The sequence below is a fragment of the Nansenia antarctica genome (assembly GCF_963989245.1).
Source record: "Nansenia antarctica genome assembly, chromosome: 8".
Classification (NCBI taxonomy): Eukaryota; Metazoa; Chordata; class Actinopteri; order Argentiniformes; family Microstomatidae; genus Nansenia; species Nansenia antarctica.
The window spans coordinates 6,002,049-6,025,040 of record NC_137678.1 but is presented as its reverse complement, the minus strand read 5'-3'; the positions used below and the strand labels follow the sequence as shown (position 1 = coordinate 6,025,040).

At 47.9% G+C, this 22,992-nt stretch overlaps 1 protein-coding gene across 1 annotated transcript in view; it reads left to right on the top strand.

Moving 5' to 3' along the window:
• LOC308163777 (rho-associated protein kinase 2-like) overlaps positions 1-20,423 on the top strand; it is a gene marked incomplete at both ends in the record, with an annotated part of 111,137 nt that extends 90,714 nt beyond the window's left edge. Inside the window, 2 exons of the mRNA XM_080537965.1 lie at positions 12,367-12,585; positions 20,149-20,423. Of these exons, the coding sequence (XP_080394091.1) occupies positions 12,367-12,585; positions 20,149-20,423 (494 nt within the window). The remainder of the gene's footprint in view (positions 1-12,366; positions 12,586-20,148) is intronic.
• Positions 20,424-22,992: the final 2,569 nt, after the last annotated feature.

The window sequence follows — 22,992 nt, the reverse complement described above, 5'->3', positions numbered from 1 at the left end:
CCCTCGCGTAGACACGTTTCGTTCCTCTTTTTTTCCCCGCTCGTACCCTCTCTCGTTCTTACCGTCTTTTGTTCCCGTCCTTCTTTCCCCCCCCCCACCTTTCTTTTTGTTCACCCTCTCTCTTCTCTCTCTCCGTCGCCCCCTGCAGGAGAAGAACAACAAGGAGATCGACATGACCTACAAGCTGAAGGTGCTGCAGCAGGGCGTGGAGCAGGAGGAGGCGGCCCACAAGGCCACCAAGGCCCGGCTCGCTGACAAGAGCAAGATCTCCGAGTCCATCGAGGGCGCGAAGTCGGAGGTCATGAAGGGTATGCTCTGCCCTGCTTCCAACCCCATTTGATTTGGCTGTGGCGCAGGAGGTAGAGCTGCCGTCTAATGATCGCAAGGTCGGCAGATCGGCGGTTTGAGCCCCGAAGTGTCCTTGGGCAAGACACTGAACCCCAAATTGCTCCTAGTGAGCGGGGGCTGGCGCCTTGCATGGCAGCTTGCCTACCTCGCCATTGGTGTGTGAATGTGTGTGTGAATGGGTGAATGAGAGGCCGTTGTAAAGCGCTTTGGATAAAGGCGCTATATAAGTGTATTTACCCTTTACCCTCTCTCTCCAGCCCACTTGGCACTGCCCCATCTCTATGAGGACGTTAGTGGTAACTCTGCTCAGTCAGGCCCCCCCCCACATGCTTACATAACCTCTTCCACCGTAGGTTGAAGGAGCCGTCTCTTTAGGCTTTTGTTGTTGTTGCTGCTGTTGTCAGATCTTCTATATGTGGATTTAAATCTGTCATGACAATCTGTAAAATTGATAAATGCTACTAATTGACTTTCTAATAGCCAGCTCACCCCTCCCTCTCTCCCTCACCCCTCTCTCCCTCACCGCTCCCTCACCCTTCACCCCTCATCCCTCCCCTCCCTCTCTCCCTCACCCCTCTTCTCCCTCTCTCCCTCACCCCTCATCCCTCTCTCCCTCCCCTCCCTCTCTCCCTCCCCTCACCCCTCATCCCTCTCTCCCTCCCCTCCCTCTCTCCCTCCCCTCCCTCACCCCTCACCCCTCATCCCTCTCTCCCTCCCCTCCCTCTCTCCCTCACCCCCCTCTCTCCCTCCCCTCCCTCTCTCCCTCACCCCTCATCCCTCTCTCCCTCACCCCTCCTTTCTCCCTCCCTCCCTCCCCTCAGAGGTGGAGCAGAAGTTGCAGGAGGAGCGGGCGTCCAAGGCGCAGGTGGAGAACCGCATGCTGGAGCTGGAGAAACGCAGCAGCATGCTGGACTGCGACTACAAACAGGCCCTGCAGAAGCTGGAGGAACTCCGCCGCCACAAGGAGAGGCTCACTGAAGAGGTGTGTGTGTGTGTGTGTGTGTGTGCGTGTGTGTGTGTGTGTGTGTGTGTCTGTCTGTCTGTCTGTCTGTCTGTCTGTGTGTGTGTGTGTGTGTGTGTGTGTGTGTGTGTGTGTGTGTGTGTGTGTGGGGGGGGGGGGTGTGTGTGTGTGTGTGTGTCTGTGTCTGTCTGTGTGTGTGTGTGTGGGGGGGGGGGGGGGTGTGTGTGTGTCTGTGTGTGTGTGTGTGGGGGGGTGTGGGGGTGTGTGTGTGTGTGGGGGGGGGGGGGGGGTGTGTGTGTGGGGGTGTGTGTGTGTGTGTGTGTCTGTGTGTGTCTGTGTCTGTGTCTGTGTCTGTGTCTGTGTCTGTGTCTGTGAGTGTGCGTGTGTGTTAATACTAACTGGTACAGATGCAGCCACCTAATCTGCCATGATGGAACATTAACAACTACACAAGATTTGAAGTTTTCATTTTGGTCCATAAAGAGCAGAGTAGCTATGAACCTTCTCACAGCTTTATGTGAACGATCTCCTCTGATCTCCTCTGATCACATTCATCTGTCTGGTCTGTCCTGAATGTACCAGATCATGGAAGCGCGAGGCAGAGATACAGTTATGGATTTGCCTACGGGCAGCTTTAGACGGCGTAGTCAAAAAAGAACTTAACTGAACTGCCAACTTTCACCTCTGTTGTCTTCATTTTATGAGAGAGCCTTATGTCTAAAAGCCATGGAAGAATCAGTCTGTTTTAACTTGTAAACTGTTTGGTTTTAATGTCCATTGGTAAAAGTGCATAGTCCTCCACAGACAGGTGAAGGAGGGAGGTTCTATAAAAGGTTTTGCTACCTAGCGGAATTTCCATAGCAGAAACAATAACAAGTGTTTGTTAGCGTTACCTTAGTGATCCACCTAACTTAAAAGCTATACAGTGTCATAAAAAGCGAGCCACTCCTACCCATCGATGATACCTCTGCAGAATGACTTTTGGACCATCCCTGTCATTCATTAAACATTTCCCCTTTCTCCAGGTGAAGAACCTGACCCTGAGGATCGAGCAGGAGATCCAGAAGCGAAGTCTGACCCAGAACGACCTGAAGGCCCAGAACCAGCAGCTCAACACCCTGCGGACCTCAGAGAAACAGCTGAAGCAGGAGGCCAACCACCTGTTGGACATGAAACGCAGTCTGGAGAAACAGAATCAGGAACTGCGCAAGTAAGTAGTGGGGGTCATGAGTTCTAATCCCACCTGGGAACACCTATGACCTCCCCCGTGGCCTGTTTCACCAGACCCTGTCACATGTTCCCATCTCTGCCTGTTCTGGGTAGAAATGAATCAGTTATTCAATTATTCGCTACGATTTGAATTCCAACCTCAGATGTCTGTGTTTCTATGTCTTATGTATTTCAACCCTTTGTGTTGAATGCTTTGTTGGGGATTACAGGACACACACACACACACACACACACACACACACACACACACAGAGTTCTCCAGTCATGACTGATGGAACAGTGAAGAATGAAGGTTTCTCTGTGTTTGTGTGCAGAGAGAGGCAGGACTCTGACGGCCAGATGAAGGAGCTCCAGGACCAGCTGGAGACTGAGCAGTACTTCTCTGTACGTCTGCTCTCCTTACATCATCACGTTTGTCCTTTCAGGGGTTGTGTTTGATTCAGAAATGTGGAATTGTCTTCAATTCAAATCATGAACTGAAGTTCAAGTTTAATCCTTAATTAGTTTGTCAGCCACATGGCTTGCCAACACACTTTTTTTTTTGGTATACATACAATTGGACCGAGACACTCTTGAATTCATAATCAGAGCTTTTGGATGCAAGGACATGGTACTGGAATTCTAGTTTTAATCAAGACATTGGGTTTTTATTTTGTGTTATAATAAGGTTGTACTAGTTGTCCTACCCTCATTAGGCATTTAAAAGTGATATTCTTTTGTCATGAATTGAAATTGAGCGGCAGAACAAATCCCAGAATGAGCCTTTAAATGCTAACTTCACTTTAAACACTTTAAACATTGTAATGGCTCATATGAACAAGAACGTAAAGACAGCACGACGTCTATGTGGAGTCTGTGCTTCTGCATTCAGCCAGTAATGTTGTGTTAATGTGCTTTGTTTTACATTATTGAGAGTGTGTAAGTGTGTTGATAGTTGTCCTGGTCGTGGTGTTGTAGACACTGTATAAGATGCAGGTGATAGTTGTCCTGGTTGTGGTGTTGCAGACGCTGTATAAGATGCAGGTGATAGTTGTCCTGGTTGTGGTGTTGCAGACACTGTATAAGACGCAGGTGATAGTTGTCCTGGTTGTGGTGTTGTAGACACTGTATAAGACGCAGGTGATAGTTGTCCTGGTTGTGGTGTTGCAGACGCTGTATAAGACGCAGGTGATAGTTGTCCTGGTTGTGGTGTTGCAGACGCTGTATAAGATGCAGGTGATAGTTGTCCTGGTTGTGGTGTTGTAGACACTGTATAAGACGCAGGTGATAGTTGTCCTGGTTGTGGTGTTGCAGACACTGTATAAGACGCAGGTGATAGTTGTCCTGGTTGTGGTGTTGCAGACGCTGTATAAGACGCAGGTGATAGTTGTCCTGGTCGTGGTGTTGCAGACGCTGTATAAGACGCAGGTGATAGTTGTCCTGGTTGTGGTGTTGCAGACACTGTATAAGACGCAGGTGATAGTTGTCCTGGTTGTGGTGTTGCAGACACTGTATAAGACGCACGTGATAGTTGTCCTGGTTGTGGTGTTGCAGACACTGTATAAGACGCAGGTGATAGTTGTCCTGGTCGTGGTGTTGCAGACGCTGTATAAGACGCAGGTGATAGTTGTCCTGGTTGTGGTGTTGTAGACACTGTATAAGACGCAGGTGATAGTTGTCCTGGTCGTGGTGTTGCAGACGCTGTATAAGACGCAGGTGATAGTTGTCCTGGTTGTGGTGTTGCAGACGCTGTATAAGACGCAGGTGCGCGAGCTGAAGGAGGAGTGTGAGGAGAAGAACAAGCTGTACAAGGACATGCAGCAGTCACTCCAGGAGCTGCAGGAGGAGAGGTGGGTCTGGGGTTGAGTTGTTGTTTGTTTTCTCTTTCTTTACGTCAGCTCGATGTAGCATGCGTACTGCAATGGACATAATGGAATAGTCCCAAAACTGCAAAACGTAAGATATGTATGTTATAGTACATGTGGGAATACGGTACATGTGGGAAAACTAGCGTTAGGGTTATGTGCTAGGGTGCTAGGGTTAGGGTTAAGGTTAGACATGCCAGCATATACCAAGTCACCCTAGCACCTAACCCTAACCCTAGTTTTCCCACATGTACCGTAACATGTATATAGCTTAATCCCCCCCAATCCCCCCAACTGATCTGATTGGCCCATGTTGACCCACTTGACCCCCACAGGGACTCCCTGGCGGCCCAGCTGGAGATCACGCTGACCAAGGCGGACTCGGAGCAGCTGGCCCGGTCCATCGCGGAGGAGCAGTACTCTGACCTGGAGAAGGAGAAGATCATGAAGGAGCTGGAGCTGAAGGAGATGATGGCCCGACACAGGCAGGAGCTGGGCGACAAGGACGTCACCATCGGCTCGGTGAGTGGACAGGCGCTAGGGATGGGGGTGAGTGGACAGGGGATAGGGATAGGGGTGAGTGGACAGGGGCTCGGGATAGGGGTGAGTGGACAGGGGATAGGGGTGAGTGGACAGGGGATAGGGGTGAGTGGACAGGGGATAGGGATAGGGGTGAGTGGACAGGGGATAGGGGTGAGTGGACAGGGGATAGGGGTGAGTGGACAGGGGATAGGGATGAGTGGACAGGGGATAGGGGTGAGTGGACAGGGGATAGGGGTGAGTGGACAGGGGATAGGGATAGGGGTGAGTGGACAGGGATAGGGATGAGTGGACAGGGGATAGGGATAGGGGTAAGTGGACAGGGGCTAGGGATAGGGGTGAGTGGACAGGGGATAGGGATAGGGGTGAGTGGACAGGGGATAGGGATAGGGGTGAGTGGACAGGGGATAGGGATAGGGGTGAGTGGACAGGGGATAGGGAAAGGGGTGAGTGGACAGGGGCTCGGGATAGGGGTGAGTGGACAGGGGCTCGGGATAGGGGTGAGTGGACAGGGGCTGAGCTGCGTTCACACAGAGTTAGTTTAGATTTGGAGATCTAGAAGGCAAAACCTGATGAACAGAATGGAAAACGACATTTTCACATTTTGTATGTTTCAATGATAAGGCCCTTTATGAGTGTAAAGAGTATTTGGTGGATTATGTTCCTATGTAGTTGGAGGAATCCAACAGAACTCTGACTGGTGACGTGGCCAACCTCGCCAACGAGAAGGAGGAGCTGAACAACAGACTGAAGGACACGCATGAAGGTAAACTGTTCCTTATTTCAATTTATTTCCTTTTTTGGTTTTAATCGCCCCGGATTTGGATAGCAAGAAAACATCTCCATAACTATGAACTGCAACGATGTGATTGCTCTCACAGTTAACTACAGTTCAATTAGTGGCGCATTTCTTTCCAAAGTACTATTGTCATGTGTACTGGGATGCAGGGGTACGGACTGGTTTTACTAGATGGACAATTGTGGTATTGAAAAGAAAGGCTTGACTTTACAACTGTACATGAGCAGGGCTGTTTACAACTGTACATGAGCAGGGCTGTCTGGTCTGTTGTGTTCAGAGCTGCAGACATCGAAGGACGACGAGCAGCAGATGAGCCAGATGAAGATCACGTTTGAGAAGCAGCTGCAGTCAGAGAGAACGCTGAAGACCCAGGTACGTCTCTGCTGGGAGGGTTAGACCCAGGTACGTCTGCTGGGAGGGTTAGACCCAGGTATGTCTGCTGGGAGGGTTAGACCCAGGTACGTCTCTGCTGGGAGGGTTAGACCCAGGTACGTCTGCTGGGAGGGTTAGACCCAGGTACGTCTGCTGGGTGTGTTAGACCCAGGTACGTCTGCTGGGTGTTTTAGACCCAGGTACGTCTGCTGGGAGGGTTAGACCCAGGTACGTCTGCTGGGTGTTTTAGACCCAGGTACGTCTGCTGGGAGGGTTAGACCCAGGTACGTCTGCTGGGAGGGTTAGACCCAGGTACGTCTGCTGGGAGGGTTAGACCCAGGTACGTCTGCTGGGAGGGTTAGACCCAGGTACGTCTGCTGGGAGGGTTAGACCCAGGTACGTCTGCTGGGAGGGTTAGACCCAGGTACGTCTGCTGGGAGGGAAGGATAGTTTAGACATGTTTCCCTGATTTAGTTAACTTATTAGTCAAATGTTTTTTCTACATTACACTCAGTACTCTTAATTATAGGGTCATTACAAGTGTGTGTGTGTGTGTGTACGAACGTGTGTTTTAGGCTGTGAACAAGCTGGCAGAGATCATGAACAGGAAAGAGATGCGTGGCGGAGGCAGTCGTCGTGGTAACGACACGGATGTGCGACGGAAGGAGAAAGAGAACAGGAAGTTGCAGCTGGAGCTGCGGTCGGAGAAGGAGAAGCTTAACAGCACCATCATCAAGTACCAGAGGGAGATCAACGACATGCAGGCGGTCAGCACCACCACCTTACACCAACCCTAACCCTAACTCTAACCCTAACCACCACCTTACACTAACCCTAACCACCACCTTACACTCAGGGCTAAACTACACCCAAAACCTCAACCTAACCCTAACCACCACCTTACACTAAGGGCTAAACTACAACTGTCAGAACCACAACCACCACCTCACACTAACTGTCACAACCACAACCTTACACTAAGGGCTAAACCACAACTGTCACAACCACAACCACCACCTCACACTAACTGTCACAACCACAACCTTACACTAAGGGCTAAACCACAACTGTCACAACCACAACCACCACCTCACACTAACTGTCACAACCACAACCTTACACTAACAGTAACACAACCACGACCACACACTAACCGTCAACCACAACCACTTCAATAACAGCATCGTCAAGTTCCGAGGGAGGTCGACGGTATGCAATGTGGTCATCAACACAACCAACGACAGCTGACCCTAACCGTTTCAACAACAGCGGCCGTCGACGTGCCAGCGATCAATAACATGCCGACAAACAACGTCAACAGGGGCCGCAGACGGAAAAACTATGGATGACTAAAAGAATGTCCTTTTCGTCCGTCTTTCTGTCTGCAGCAAATTGCAGACGAGAGTCAGCTGCGCATCGAGCTGCAGATGGCCCTGGACAGCAAGGACAGCGACATCGAACAGCTGCGCGGCCTCCTCAACTCCGTCAGCGTCCACTCCTTAGAGGCGGCGAGCATCAGCAGCGGGCCTGACCTCGACATGGACGACGCCTACGCAGGTAATGTCTGTGGCCGTGGTAGCCTAGAGGTTAGAGAGGTAGCCTAAAGGTTAGAGAGGTAGCCTAAAGGTTAGAGAGGTAGTCTAGAGGTTAGAGAGGTAGCCTAGAGGTTAGAGAGGTAGTCTAGAGGTTAGAGAGGTAGTCTAGAGGTTAGAGAGGTAGTCTAGGGGTTAGAGAGGTAGTGGATGGATGGATGGACTTTTATTTGTCATTGCTACAGTACAGGTACCAAACAACGAAATTTAGGAGGGGTGGCTCCCCTGGTGTCTAGAGGTTAGAGAGGCAGGTAGTCTAGAGGTTAGAGAGGCAGGTAGTCTAGAGGTTAGAGAGGCAGGTAGTCTAGAGGTTAGAGAGGCAGGTAGTCTAGAGGTTAGAGAGGCAGGTAGTCTAGAGGTTAGAGAGGCAGGTAGACTAGAGGTTAGAGAGGCAGGTAGCCTAGAGGTTAGAGAGGCAGGTAGTCTAGAGGTTAGAGAGGCAGGTAGTCTAGAGGTCAGAGAGGCAGGTAGTCTAGAGGTTAGAGAGGCAGGTAGTCTAGAGGTTAGAGAGGCAGGTAGTCTAGAGGTTAGAGAGGCAGGTAGTCTAGAGGTTAGAGAGGCAGGTAGCCTAGAGGTTAGAGAGGCAGGTAGCCTAGAGGTTAGAGAGGCAGGTAGTCTAGAGGTCAGAGAGGCAGGTAGTCTAGAGGTTAGAGAGGCAGGTAGTCTAGAGGTTAGAGAGGCAGGTAGTCTAGAGGTTAGAGAGACAGGTAGTCTAGAGGTTAGAGAGGCAGGTAGTCTAGAGGTTAGAGAGGCAGGTAGCCTAGAGGTTAGAGAGGCAGGTAGTCTAGGGGTCAGAGAGGCAGGTAGTCTAGAGGTTAGAGAGGCAGGTAGTCTAGAGGTTAGAGAGGCAGGTAGTCTAGAGGTTAGAGAGGCAGGTAGTCTAGAGGTTAGAGAGGCAGGTAGCCTAGAGGTTAGAGAGGCAGGTAGTCTAGAGGTTAGAGAGGCAGGTAGCCTAGAGGTTAGAGAGGCAGGTAGTCTAGAGGTTAGAGAGGTAGTCTAGAGGTTAGAGAGGCAGGTAGTCTAGAGGTTAGAGAGGCAGGTAGCCTAGAGGTTAGAGTGGCAGGTAGTCTAGAGGTTAGAGAGGCAGGTAGTCTAGAGGTTAGAGAGGTAGGAGAGGAATTAGAGAGGAACTAAAGCAGAGTACGACCCCCCATTTTTCACACTCTGACTCCGGCAAGGTTGGAAACAGTTCAGTTGCAAACAACTGATTTTCCGTGTGTGTGAACCCCTATCTGAACATGGCTCTTCCACAGCATTTACGGCTAATCTGTGCGTTTGTCACATCAGTAACAGAAGAACATGGGATTTCCACAGGAATTTCAAGATTGTCAAACCGTTACATAAAAATAACAGATATTTGAGGGCTATTTTCATTAGTGGTGTTGCTAACTCTGGATCATGCTGTCTAACTGTGGCTCATTTGGACAATTGCTATGGTTCATTCATTGATCTTTTCTTTAACCTCTCCCCAGCTCAAAGACAAGACAACCCCCCCCCCCCATTCAGGTACTGCCCTGCATATTGTCCAATGTTACCCTGCTGTTTAAATGTGTCTCTCCTTTTCCTCCTAGAAACCAGGCTGGAGGGATGGCTGTCACTGCCTGTCAGGAACAACACCAAGAAGTTTGGATGGGAGAGAAAGGTACATAGAACATGTTTGACACAGTTCCATATCCACTAACACTTTGTTTTAGGAGTTCACATTTAACACACAAAATACTTGTAACTGACCGTTAGTTAACGTGCTGAGCCAAACCCCCCGGAGATCTGTGAGAAGATGTTCCTTCTGGAGAGGGTTCCCCCCTCACAACAACAGGTGGTGGTTTAGAAAGATCGCATCACAATGACACCCAGGGTACTGGGTGTCCCATGTACACTTGGAAGGAACCCACTAAATTAGGCCATGTCGACTTTTATTGTGATTAATTAGTATAATACCGGTATATATATTATTATAACTGATAAATTATTTTATCCATTTCATTTTCTGGAAAAAATGGCTTTAATGAAAATGCTGATTTAAACATCAGCCGTGTTTACCTGAAACCTATAAAGCTGTTTCAGGTCCGCTGCCACAGGCCTGGCGGGAGTTTCACATTTGCGGAAGCTATTTATTTTTTTCACTGTAGTCTGGGTGTCCTCCCCCACAAAAGAGTTAACATTTTAAAGCCCCTACACACATTCCATACAATTCTACACATGATGATAAATGGATGGGATGGAACGATGCATCGCCAGACAGTTTAATATCGCTACAAATTTGAGACGTTTCAAATCGGTGAAATTAAAAAAACAATCGCAATACTCTTTTAACCCTTAAAAATCTGTTAAAAGCACACATTCTCATTACCGTAATTCCTAAACTATATGTGCTATGGAAGACATTCCGCCTTCTACCCATATAGGGTTTATTACTCAGAGTACGAAGCTCGAGGAGAGCTGCGGCGATTTGAAGAGAGAAGCGGCATTACGAGTGAGCATGTTCTAGTGGTGTTTTACAAGTGGTGCTTTTATACTTTTGGGAGTTTGTGTACGTATGTGAAATGTCATGTGTAAAATGTCACAAAGATCATCTAGGGTTACCAAACCACCCAAAAGGCAAAACCCAGAGAGCCAGTATGGGGCGAGCACAGTGCGCTCTGCAGAAGGAGCGCTCCCTGGCCTGTGTCTGCAGCTAGTGAGAAACGTTATACCCTACCTCAGGAATAAAAAGGGATTCTTTAAGAAAATACAGTATTTTGTAGTTTTTGTCTGAGAAATACATTTATTAAAATCTTTTTCAGTCATAATTTGTCTGCAATCTAATTTTGTAAAAGAAATCGTAGCGGGAATTGTATCGAATCGTGAGTTGAGTGTATCGTTACATCGCTACTTGACAGTGTAAATGGCTTCTGTTGATGCGTAACTTGAGATCTGAAAATGTCTGAGAAACATATTTCTGAGTGAATTGTATTTTCTTGTCTTTTTACAGTATGTGGTAGTGAGCAGCAAGAAGATTCTTTTTTATAACAGTGAGCAAGACAAAGAGCTGTCCAACCCCTACATGGTGCTGGATATCGAGTGAGTAACGTGTTCTGTGTGGAAGCCCATTAAAAGGGTCTTCAAAGGACCTTGTAAAGATGTATTTTGATAAGTTAACTTGAAGAGCATTACAGCAACAACCTGCAAAGTAGAGAAACAGCCACTCAATTTCAGTTTTGTTTATCTGAATGGAGATTCGGCCAATTCGCTAATTCTCTAGTTCACAAGCACACACACACACACACACACACACACACACACACACACACACACACACACACACACACACACTCACACACACACACACACACACACACACACACACACACACACACACACACACACAGCTGGGACAAACTCGTTCTGATTTACATCCATGTTGAACACTTTTGTGCATAATATTTGTTTGGAATGTGGTTTGCATGGTGTAGCATAAGAAGCGACAGATTTGTTTGGGGACTTAACTGAAGCATTTACATAAAGGAGAACCAATTGAAAGAAGAAGAACCAATTGTGTGTACAGTTTAACTTTTTTAACTTAAGCAAATGGCTGGTGTACAGTGCGGGAAATAAGTATTCAACACATCAACAATTCATTACAATCAAGTTATTCATTAGAATGTTTGTAATTTAGACCAGTCATTGGTTATTAACTCGGCTTAAGAAATTGCTACATTCCAATCCATAAAAAAAGCCATGTTCAACCCTAACCCACATTTTTAAACACATTTTATTTAAACGTTTTTATCTTCTTGCAGCAAACTGTTCCATGTGCGGCCTGTCACCCAGACAGACGTGTACCGCGCTGACGCCAAAGAGATCCCCAGGATATTCCAGGTCATTCCTGTCACCCTCACCCTCAGTCTGTCTCTCTGCATCTTATTTGTTATTTTTCATTGATAATGCATTATAGCTCATTTGATTAGTGCTAGAATGACAATAGCCTATATATATATAACGTATAGATTTGGTTTTGCTCCTAGGAGAATAACTGCAAAACAAACTCTGCTGTTTACAGACTCTGTTTTACACCCAGTTCTATTTACTTTCACCACAACGTGATCTGTGTGGGAGGATTTGTGTGATCAGATCTACCTGGCTGATTTTTTGTTTTATAGGGGAAATCAGCCGATAATCGATCTGGACCTGGATAGCAGATTAAAAGTTTTGAACAACTGGTCCCAGGTCCAAAATGTATACTTAGGATCCAGTTCATGTCTGGAACAACAGTCAGGGGTCTCGGTTATGTGTCATAATAAATACATTGCCCATATGTACCCGTCCACTGCTCTGTGTCAGGGGAGCAACACAGTAACTGCTCACGTTCATCAGGCCAGCAGACCTGTGAAGAACCACATGTTTCATGAGAGCAGCGCGTTTACCTAGTCGCCCCAGTAGTATTACTGGTCACATGAACCAGGCAAGCATCAGTTATTGTAGCCCGTCTATGGTTGGTGCTACATGCTACATCTCAGCCCACACAGCCACAGAACAGTGATGGTGACCCTCTCCCTCTGCAGATCCTCTAACCCTAACCCTCTAACCCTAACCCTCTAACCCTAACCCTCTCCCTCTCCAGATCCTCTAACCCTAACCCTCTCCCTCTCCAGATCCTCTACGCCAACGAAGGCGAGAGCAAAAAAGAGCCCGAGTTCCCAGTGGAGCCGCTGACCATCGGCGAGAAGTCGGGCTACATCTGCCACAAGGGTCACGAGTTCATTCCCACGCTCTACCACTTCCCCACCAACTGCGAGGCCTGCACCAAGCCCCTCTGGAACATGTTCAAGCCCCCGCCTGCCCTGGAGTGCCGGCGCTGCCATATCAAGTGTCATAAAGACCACATGGACAAGAAGGAGGAGATCATCGCGCCCTGCAGAGGTAAGTGGGGGGTGGTGGGGTTAGTTGGTGGGCAGAACTTTGGTTAGGCCAATGTCAATTACCTGAGCTGCACTTTTAAACAGAGAGCAGGGCAGGGGGGGGGGGGAGGGGCATCACGAGCAGCTCAGATAAACATTTGGGGGGCGTGGACACTTGCTGACAACTTCCCGTCCTCAGCGTTTACTTATTAATACCCCAGAATCTCAATCGAGAGATTGATGGGACCTACCCAGTCTCCAAATGATTATGTTCTGGGGAATAGTTTCTGCTGACCAAAGAAGACTTGTAGCCTGAATGTTGCTGGCAGATACCGCAGGCCGCCACTAGGCGAAGTCAAGAGCAGTGAAGGAAGTTTGGAAAGAGAGATCCTTCTGTCGGTAGAAATGACTAACCTGCGCCACTCCTCAAGGATGAAGGAGTATAAACGTTAGTCGACTGTAGCAGTTCGTCTCCTTTGGTTATAGTGAATGCGGTTATACTTAACAACCGCTTACAGTGATCAAAAGCCATTGGACTGAATCCAAGGCTGTATACCTCACTGTTGGGGGCCAATTTGTATTTCTTGCATCTTTGACAAGAGAAAGTAAATATGACTGAGAACAGGTCCAGGCAATGTTTAAGTTTGACTCTGTCTGACTCCTTTTGCACGTCGCTCTTCTGTCATCTGATCATAATGATCAGAATAAATTCCATTCATAAACTTGAACAGGGGTGCAAACTTGTCACCTTTCTGCTAAATTAGCTGTTTTTATCTCAAAATATGTAATCCATGTTAATTGTGTAGATCTGCAAAAAAAGAAATTGAGGGGGGGGGGGTGTCTAAGGGCCAATCCCGATTCCCTTTTCTACCCCTATGGCTCGTTTTCGAGTGTGACTCGATTCGAAGCCAAGGCCTTCGAACAGAGCCACAAGCCATACCCCTTGAAATCTACCCCTATGAATTGGGACGGCCCTTCACGGCGGCTACCTCATCAGCAGTGGTTTAAATAGACGCGGTACGGGTGACGCGTTATGTTGCCGGCGAATTCTCACATCTCGCAATGCCTTCTTCAGCTGTGTTTATTTCTGTTGCGTGTGCTATAAGCATCTTTTTACGTTTGTTATCAACACACTGTAGTGTTTAGACGTTCCTTTTTTAGTCTCTTCCGTCAACGATGTCTTTTTTGTGGACATCGCAATAATGACAATGAATGACTCCAACCAAAACACAGAGTATTAACCAGATCTGTCAGCGCACGATGTTCCTCCAAAGATACCCGTGACTCAATCCTCAGCCACCACATACACACGAGTCCATCAGTAGTCATAAAGCATTGTCCAAAAATCACGTTACCAAGCGTCTTTCTCAGAACAATTCGTCGTCAAGAATCCAAAAATCAATCCATCATAGTCGTGGTCAAAAACGTAGAAAGAGAATCTCTTGGGGACGCGGCCACATTTGCCCGTGAAGGAGAGATGACAAATAGGCGGAAACATTTCTCAGTAGAGTCGAACGGTGATCGATCATCATCCTTTACGCGTATCCTTAACTGTAGTTACATTTCGCGTGTCATATGCCATTAGACATGGAAATATGTCAATGCGCGGCTGTCATGCACAAATCAGCTTGTAACGTTAGACACACAGCACATCGGCATAATAACGTTTTGTTGTTGTTGTGCTTGTTATAAAGAAAATGTCTATAATGCATTTAAATGAATGAATGAATGAATGGTCTTTATTGTCATTGCTACAGTACAGGTACCAAACAACGAAATTTAGGAGGGGTGGCTCCCCTGGTGTTAGGAAAGAAAAAACACAAGAAAAAACACAAGAAAAAAAACAAGAAAAAACACAAGAATGGAAGGAGCTGGTTTACATAAATAAAGGCTATGTACACTATCCACTATACTATACTGTACAGATAGACGACTAGGGTTGTCATATTGCACATAGTGTTATTGCACATTTATTTAAAGTGTCGCAGTTTGCAGGCTTGAAATGTACATATTTGTGCCTCAGCACGACACCTGATTTTTTCAGTCCAGCAGCTGCCATCAATCCGTCCAGACTGTCCAGGGCCCAGAACCTAGGTCTTTGCTGTGTTCAGGGCCTGGAAGGCCCTGGGGTAGAAGCTGTTCTTCAGTCTGTTTGTCCTTGCGGCCATGGTCCTGAACCGCCTTTTCGAGGGCAGCCGGGTAAAGTGTTCGTACCCAGGGTGGGTTGGGTCCCTGGAGATCTTGGAGGCCTTCCTGAGACAGCGTGTGTTGTACAGCTCTTCCAGAGAGGGGAGGGGGGCGCCGGTGATCTTCTGGGCTGTTCTCACGACTCTCTGTAGCGCATTTCTCTCCGCGGTTGTGCAGCTGGAGAACCAGTTGCAGATGCCGTAGGTGAGGATGCTCTCCACTGCGCCGCGGTAGAAGGTCACCAGTATCTCCTGCTTGCTGTGTTCCTTCCTGAGGACTCTCAGGATGTATAGCCGCTGTTGTGCCTTCTTGATGGTGGCTTTTGTGTTGTCCTTCCAGGTCAGGTCATCCTGCATGTGCACCCCCAGGAATCAAAGGGTTGAGACTCTCTCCACGCTCTCTCCGTCGATGAGCAGGGGCTGGATCTCGGACTTTTTCCTCCTGAAGTCTACGATGATTTCCTGGGTCTTTGACTTGTTCAGCAGCAGGTTGTTAACCTTGCACAGCTTGCTCAGTTGCTCTACCTCATCCCTGTACGCCGCCTCGTCCCCCCCCGAGATGCATCCCACCACGGTGGTGTTGTCTGCAAACTTTACGATGGAGTTGCTGGGGTGGACGGGGGTGAAGTCGTAGGTGTAGAGGTTGTAGAGGATGGGGCTTAGCACGCAGCCCTGGGGGGACCCAGTGCTGAGTCTGAGGGCTGTGGAGGTGTGGGGGCCCACCCGCACCCTCTGGGGGCGGTCGGTCAGGAAGTCCTTGATCCATGCACATATAGAGTGTGATAGACCCAGGTCTAGTAGTTTGGTCACTAGCCTGTCTGGAAGGATGGTGTTGAAGGCGGAGCTGAAGTCCACAAAGAGCAGTCTCGCGTAGCTGTTTCCCCTCTCCAGGTGGGATAGAGTGGCGTGGAGAGTCGTCGCGATGGCGTCCTCTGTGGACCTGTGGGCTCTGTAGGCGAACTGGTATGGATCCAGGTTGGGCGGGAGGCGTGTGAGTATGTGGGCCCGGACTAGTTTCTCGAAGCACTTCATGATGATTGGTGTGAGTGCCACCGGGCGGTAGTCGTTTAGGCAGCTCACCGTGCTTTTCTTCGGGACTGGGATGATAGTTGAGGTTTTCAGGCAGGGTGGGATGGTGGCCTGGGACAGGGACTGGTTGAAGATGTTGGTGAAAACCCCGGCCAGCTGGTCGGCGCAGTCCCTCAGCACCCGTCCCAGGACGCCATCCGGCCCCGAGGCTTTCCTGGGGTCCACCGCCTTCAGCACGCGTCTCACTTCATGCTCTGTGAGGGTGAGGCTGCTGAGAGCTGGAGAGAGTGGTGTTTGTGTTGTGGTTACCTCCGTTCGCCCCTCGTCGAACCGGGCGTAGAAGGAGTTCAGCTTTTCCGCCAGCAGGGGGTCGTCCTCTGCGGCTGTGAGCCTGTTGGTCATGTGCTGAACCCCCTGCCACATCCGCCTGGAGTCGTTGCTCAGGAAGCATTCCTCAATCTTCTCTCTGTGGTCTGCCTTGGCCTCTTTGATGCCGCGCTTTAGGTTAGCCCTGGTGGTGCTGTACAGCGGTGTGCTCTTCCCTGCGAAGAAGGCGTTGTCCCTCTCGTTGATCAGTTTTTGGACCTTCCCAGTCATCCATGGCTTCGTGTTGGGGTAGACCCGGACCCGTTTGTCCACGGTGACTGAGTTGGTGCAGTTCACTATGTGGTTCAGAACCGACGACGTGAACTGTTCCAGGTCCTCATGCTCATATTCCTGCCATGGGGTGTCATTTAGGCAGATCTGCAGTGGAGCGGACCCTTCTGGCCAGGTTCTGACAGTCTTAGTGGTGATGGGAGCACTTTTCCCCATGGTAGTGTATGCTGGGATCAGGAGGATTGACACATGGTCAGACATGCCTAGATGAGCTAGCGGTCTAGCCTTGTAAGCAGCACGTTTGATGTTGGTGTATACCTTGTCCAGTGTTTTTTCTCCTCTTGTTGCACATTTAACATGCTGATAGAACTTGGGTAGTACTGCCTTCAGGTCGACATGATTGAAGTCTCCTGCTATAATGTGAATTGCCTGTGGATCTGTGCTTTGTTGACCACTGATGACGTCATATAGCCGCGCCAATGCTAAGCTACCGTCTGCATTCGGTGCAATATAAACGCATGTAATATACACTGCATTGAATTCCCTCGGTAGGTAAGTGGGTCGGCATTTAACAGTCAAGTATTCCAGGTTTGGGGAACAGTGGCTACTTACAGTTTTCGTGTTTAAGCACCAGCTATCCTTCGTAGATATAATGAGGCCGCCTCCGCGGGTCTTACCGCTGAGCAGCGTGCGGTCTGCGCGGTGTAGGGTCCGTCCTTCCAAGCTAATCGCGGAGTCCAAGATAGTTTCATTTAGCCAGGTTTCAGTGAGAATAATCACACAGCTATCTCCCACAATGTTATTTTTAGCAACCTGTAGTCTCAATTCATCCATCTTATTCGTCAGGGACCTGACGTTGGATAGGAAAATACTCGGCAAAGCAGGTTTGTCTGGGCTCCTCTTTAGCCTAGCTAACAGGCCTGCCCTGCAGCCCCGTCGTTGCTTGCGGTCCTTACGCCGACGTTTGCGCCTCAGGGTAGGGACTGAGTACCAAGGTTCTCCCGGTAAGCGGGCGATCTCGTGATAAATCCTTTGTTGCTTCAGGAACTCCGCTGTTACTGTCTTCTCGTTTTGCGTACCAACTTCCAGTAAGTCGTGCCTGCTGTAGGTACTATTTACACAACCGTTCCCTATAAGTACTAAAATAAAAATGTACATACAAATGCACTTAAAAACACTAAAGAACACCCGTTTTGAAGCCACTCCAGCCGCAGCGACTATGCGCGCAGCCATCTTGCTTTTGTCCATTTGCTTTTGTCCATTAAATGAATGATACAACCCATTAATAATATTACCTAATAACAACTGCTCGGATTAGATTGCGAGTTGTTTTGGTATAATAAGTGCCGCAATACAGATAGCGTCATATACCACCAAGGGGGTAGGGGGGGGGGGGGGGATTCACGCCTATCATGCACATATCAGCCTGTGGATAGATAACTTTAGATAGATAACTTTACATTAAATATGTCTACCATCATCCGCTGTCAAACACCACAATTTATTTTTAAATAAACATGATTGTACATCTCTGTAATCGCGCACCGATGTATTTATATGGGGAAGGCTGTGCTTGACGGTTCCATTGGACTGACGCCGGGCAGAGGAACAGGGTGACTGTCACCCTGTGACAAACGCGCAGATATGAGTGCTCCGGTGTACTGCTTTGATAGTCTAATGGAAGTGATCAGGTAGGCTACCAGTCCTCTACTGCTAAACCCGAGCGCGCTGGACTGTGGAACTTTCTATGTTAAGCATAGGCACCTCGGCATAACAGCGATTTTTTTTTGTTATGCTTGTTGTAAAGAAAAGGTCTATAATGCATTGAAATGACATTAGTACATCAGACATTAGACATTAGACATCAGACATGGAAATATGTCAATGCGTGGCTGTCATGCACAAATCAGCTTGTAACGTTAGACACACAGCACATCGGGATAATAACGTTTTGTTGTTGTTGTGCTTGTTATAAAGAAAAGGTCTATAATGCATTTAAATGAATATACAACCCATTAATAATATTACATAATAACAACTGCTCGGATTAGATTGCGGGTGCCGCTACATGGAAATAGGTAAAAATGCGCATCATGTACAAGTCAGCCGAACGTTTGACAGATAACTTTACATATGTGTACCATCATCCGCTGTCAAACGCCACAGGTAATAATTGATTTATGATTGTACATCTCTGAAATGCTCGACTGTCATGCAGCGTTGCGTTACTGTAACGTTAGACACAGCACCGACATAAAAGCGATTTTTTTTGGTTATGCTTGTTATAAATAAAAGGTCTATAATGCATTGTAATGACATTAAACTAACATAATAACATGGTTATCATACTTTTTCAAATCTTTATTAATAAGTAATTACAGAGAAAGTAAAATGACATTTCCGCATTGAATAGAGCGACATAACATTTCTGTAGATGATTCGCAATGCATCCTGGAATCAAGGGGTAGCGTACCCCTATGGCTTCAAAGCTAGTCTGGTCCTGGAATCGCTCGAAACGAAGTCATAGTTAGCCCTCGAAATGAAGCCATGGCTCGATGAAATATGAATTGGGATAGCCCTACCCCTAAACGTGAACGCGCAAATCAAGCCATAGGGGTGAAAACGAAGGGGTAGGGGTGAATTGGGATTGGCCCTAAGTGTCATCCAAGTCACATGATGCGCGAGCTAACTGATCTCCCTGTCTGCTAAACTCTGCTGCTGTTGAAATAACTTGTAGTTTCAGGGAGCTAGGTACAATTCCAGACAGCATAGAGAACACAGTCACGGTAAACTGTTTTCGAAGTAATTCGGTCAGGGCTGCCGCTACTTACACATGCATCATTGTTAGACCACTGTTAGTGCTAGCGATATCTATTTAACACCATTAGTGCTAGCGCTATTCCCCCCCGAAGGTTAGCCGCAAAAAGAAAATGTGTCACCTTTTTGGGCCATCACCAGTTTGCACCCCTGTTGAATGTCTACACCTGCCATTTGATGCGTTCCCTACCCGCCTCCTTTACCCACATTGTAATCAGATAAAATAAATATTCAAGTATGCCTTGTTCTCACACAAGACTTGTATTAGTGACAACATCTCTGGTCACACTGCTTCAGTTCTATTAACACTAGAACAGCCACGGTGGGGTCATGGTGACCCTGTGAGTAAAACATTTGTTATACCTTTGCACTCGATCACATTTCAGGACCGTCCTTTCATTTCCTAGATATGTGTGCTTACATTTTCGAAATCACATCAGGATAAGCTAGTATAAAGCTATTTTCCAGTTTTTCTGTGTAGAAGGCAGGCTAATTTACAAGAAGTGCCCTCTAGTGGTCTTTGTGTGTAAGTAGCAGATTACCATTGTAAAGAGGGAGGCGGCTCTAATAGTAGGTAAAATCGGCACGGCTGTTCGAGTGTTAAGCTAACCTTGGAGTTTCACCTCATCCCATTTCCCCTCGCATCGTTCCTGTCATGGCGACCTGGTGGTGATCAGACACACTCAGGACTTGCTACGTTTTAATGCCCACAGATGTCCACATAATTAGGAACAACAGCTTTTAGCTACTGTTAGCCATTTAACGTTTTGTTTGTTTAGAAAGATCGACACGTTTGCTGCTATTAGCAAACGCAGCATATGTATATTTTAACATTTTCAGTGTGGCCAAAGAGGACAGCGACATGCAAAAAACCGACATGCATTCCTTTAAAATTCACCATTCCAACCGCTTGAAATCTTACAGATTGTCCCTTTGGTCCTTCTCTCTCCCTGCAGTGAACTATGACGTGTCTACTGCCAAGAACCTGCTCCTGCTGGCCCTGACACAAGAAGAGCAGCAGAAGTGGGTCAGCCGGCTGGTCAAGAAGATCCCCAAGAAGCCGCCGGCCCCTGAACACTTCTCACAGCGCTCCTCACCCCGGGCCTCCATGAAGCTCCAGCCCAGCCAGTCCCAGAGACGGCCCAGCAGACAGCTGCTGCCTCCCAACAAGACCAGGTCAGTTACAGAGACACGTGGAGGACAAGGGCCGGGGCTGAGCTACTCCAAATAACACTTTACCCACAATGCATTTCATCATCATAATAATAATAATAATAATAATAATAATATCTTGGATTTATATAGCACCTTTCAAGGAACAAATTGACAGAAAGACAGTCAAAAACAGAACACAATGCCAAAAACTAAACTAGGGGCCAAAGGTGAACAGATGGGTTTTGAGGGCAGATTTGAAGGTGTCCAGGGTGGTGGGGGGGGGGGGGGGGGGGGGGGCGTTGCGGATCACTGTGGGGAGAGAGTTCCAAAGGGTGGGTGCTGCCAGAAGGGTCTGTCCCCAAAGGTTCGTAGGTTGGTGCGGGGGGGTGGAGAGCAGACCCATGTCTGAGGACTGCAGGTACCAGGATGGGGTATATTGCCGGAGAAGGTCAGACAGATACTAGGGGGCGTGAGCATGGAGGGATTTGTAGGTGAGGAGGAGGATTTTGTAAAGGATGCGCGACTTGACCGGGACCAGTGGAGGTGGATGAGGGTGGGGTAATGTACTGCTCTACCCTGGCAGCTGAGTTCTGCACAAACTGGAGCCTGTCCAGGGCTTTGCTGGGTACCCCAAACAGGACTCCGTTGCAATAGTCCAGGCGGGGGGTGACGAAGGCGTGGACGAGGGTTTCGGCCACAGAGTTGGACGATCGGAGTCTGGCAATGTTTTTGAGGTGGAAGAAGGCAGATTTGGTGATGGATCTGATGTGTGACTGGAAGGAGAAGGTGCAGTCAAGGATGACACCTAGGTTGCGGACTTTGGGGGATGGGGAGATGGAGCAGCCGTCGACCTGGAGGAGAAAGTCACCAACCTTCTGGAGCAGCGCCTTGGGTGCCACAACCATGAGCTCTGTTTTCTTACTGTTGAGTTTGAGTAGGTTAGATGACATCCATGTTTTTATTTCAAGCAGGCAGTTGACAAGATTGAGGGGGGAGCTGAGAGGATGGTGTTGTGCTGAGATACATTTGCGTGTCATCGGCATTGCAGTGGAAGTTTAGGCCCTGGTGGCGGATGATCTGGCCGAGGGGAAGCATGTAGATAGTGAAGAGGAGGGGTCCAAACACAGAGGCTTGAGGCATGCCTTGGTTGACTGGGGCTGGGGAGGAACTGGAGCCGTTGATGGTGACAAACTGTTTCCTGTAGGAAAGGTAGGACTGGAACCACATCTACTTAACATTTGAATTCATTTCGAGAGAAATGCTTCACTTCACATGAATTGAATTTGAATTGACCTCAACTCTGAAAGTCAGACCTCTTGGGACTGGTGAAAAAAAGGTGTAATCTAAATTCAATGTCGTATTTGGTTATTCAGTATTCTGTGGATGGATATAGCATATCATGGTCTTTATTCCTCCACGCTCCATTCCAAATTAGATATTTGAACAATATCCCCATGCTACATGACAAGCTCCTTTTTTTCTCAGGTTATTGTCCATAGCATGGAGAACATGCTCAATGGTATGTCCCACATCGGATAATAGAGACAGCATGGAGCCTATTCTTCCATGTGTCTAACCTGCTCCATGCTACGGTCAACATCAGAGACTCTCACTTCCTCCATGACACATGCTCCTCCTTTTTCACATTTAATTCCAAATGTGTTCATTAACGATAAACTATGTCCTGTTCCCGTTAATGTTGAACGTGTCGGGCGTCACATGATTAGGGACCCGAGAAATGATTGTCTACTTGGATTTAACTTGGATTTAACTGGCTGATCTCTCATTCCCTCACTGTCTATTTGCAACCCTGAGAAACCTCTCCTTTAAGAGTGTGCTGCATTCCTCACTGGAGATACATAAAAAGTGTGAAAGACGGCGCGAGTTAGAAGTAGCGCAGCAATTGCGCACACGTGCGTGTGCATCACAAGGTCAATGTCTGTACTGAAAATAATAATAATAATAATAATAATAATAATAATAATAATAATAATGCTATACGTCTTTCATATCAGCCTCCTCCTGACCCCCCTGGGACCTCTGTCCCTCTGACCTCAGCCCCCCACCATGACATAGGACTCCCAACAGTGGACACAAATCACGACTTTCATGACCCTATTCTGTCCGTGTGTGAGTGTCTACTGTGCATGTGTATGTGTGTGTGCATGTGCGCGTGTGTTTCACTTTGACTAGTCATTTTTTTATGTAAAAGAGAATGTTCATAATATGGTTTGTATTTACTGTGACGTTTTGCAATAAAACATTCAACACCCAGGGCTGGTTGTGAGGCGTGGTTCTGGATGGCTGTGAGTGCGCCTGTGTTTGTACGGATTTGTGGAAGTAGTCTGTTTCTTGGTTGTCTGTGGAGAGGCAGTCGCATGAGGCGGAACAGGCAATTTTGGTGGTCGAGAAGATCGACCTGAGCACATCTGCTATAGGCTAGGTGCACGATCTCCACTACTTCCTGAAAGGCACCTTGCATGAACATATCCTGTCTCACTCTATTGGGTTAATTGATTAATCAGCTGTGCGGTAAACTGTTGGAACACACAGTGCACAGCTGATTAATCAATTAAACCAATAGAGTGAAAAAGGATATGTTCATGCAAGGTGCCTTTCAGGAAGTAGTGGAGATCGTGTACCTA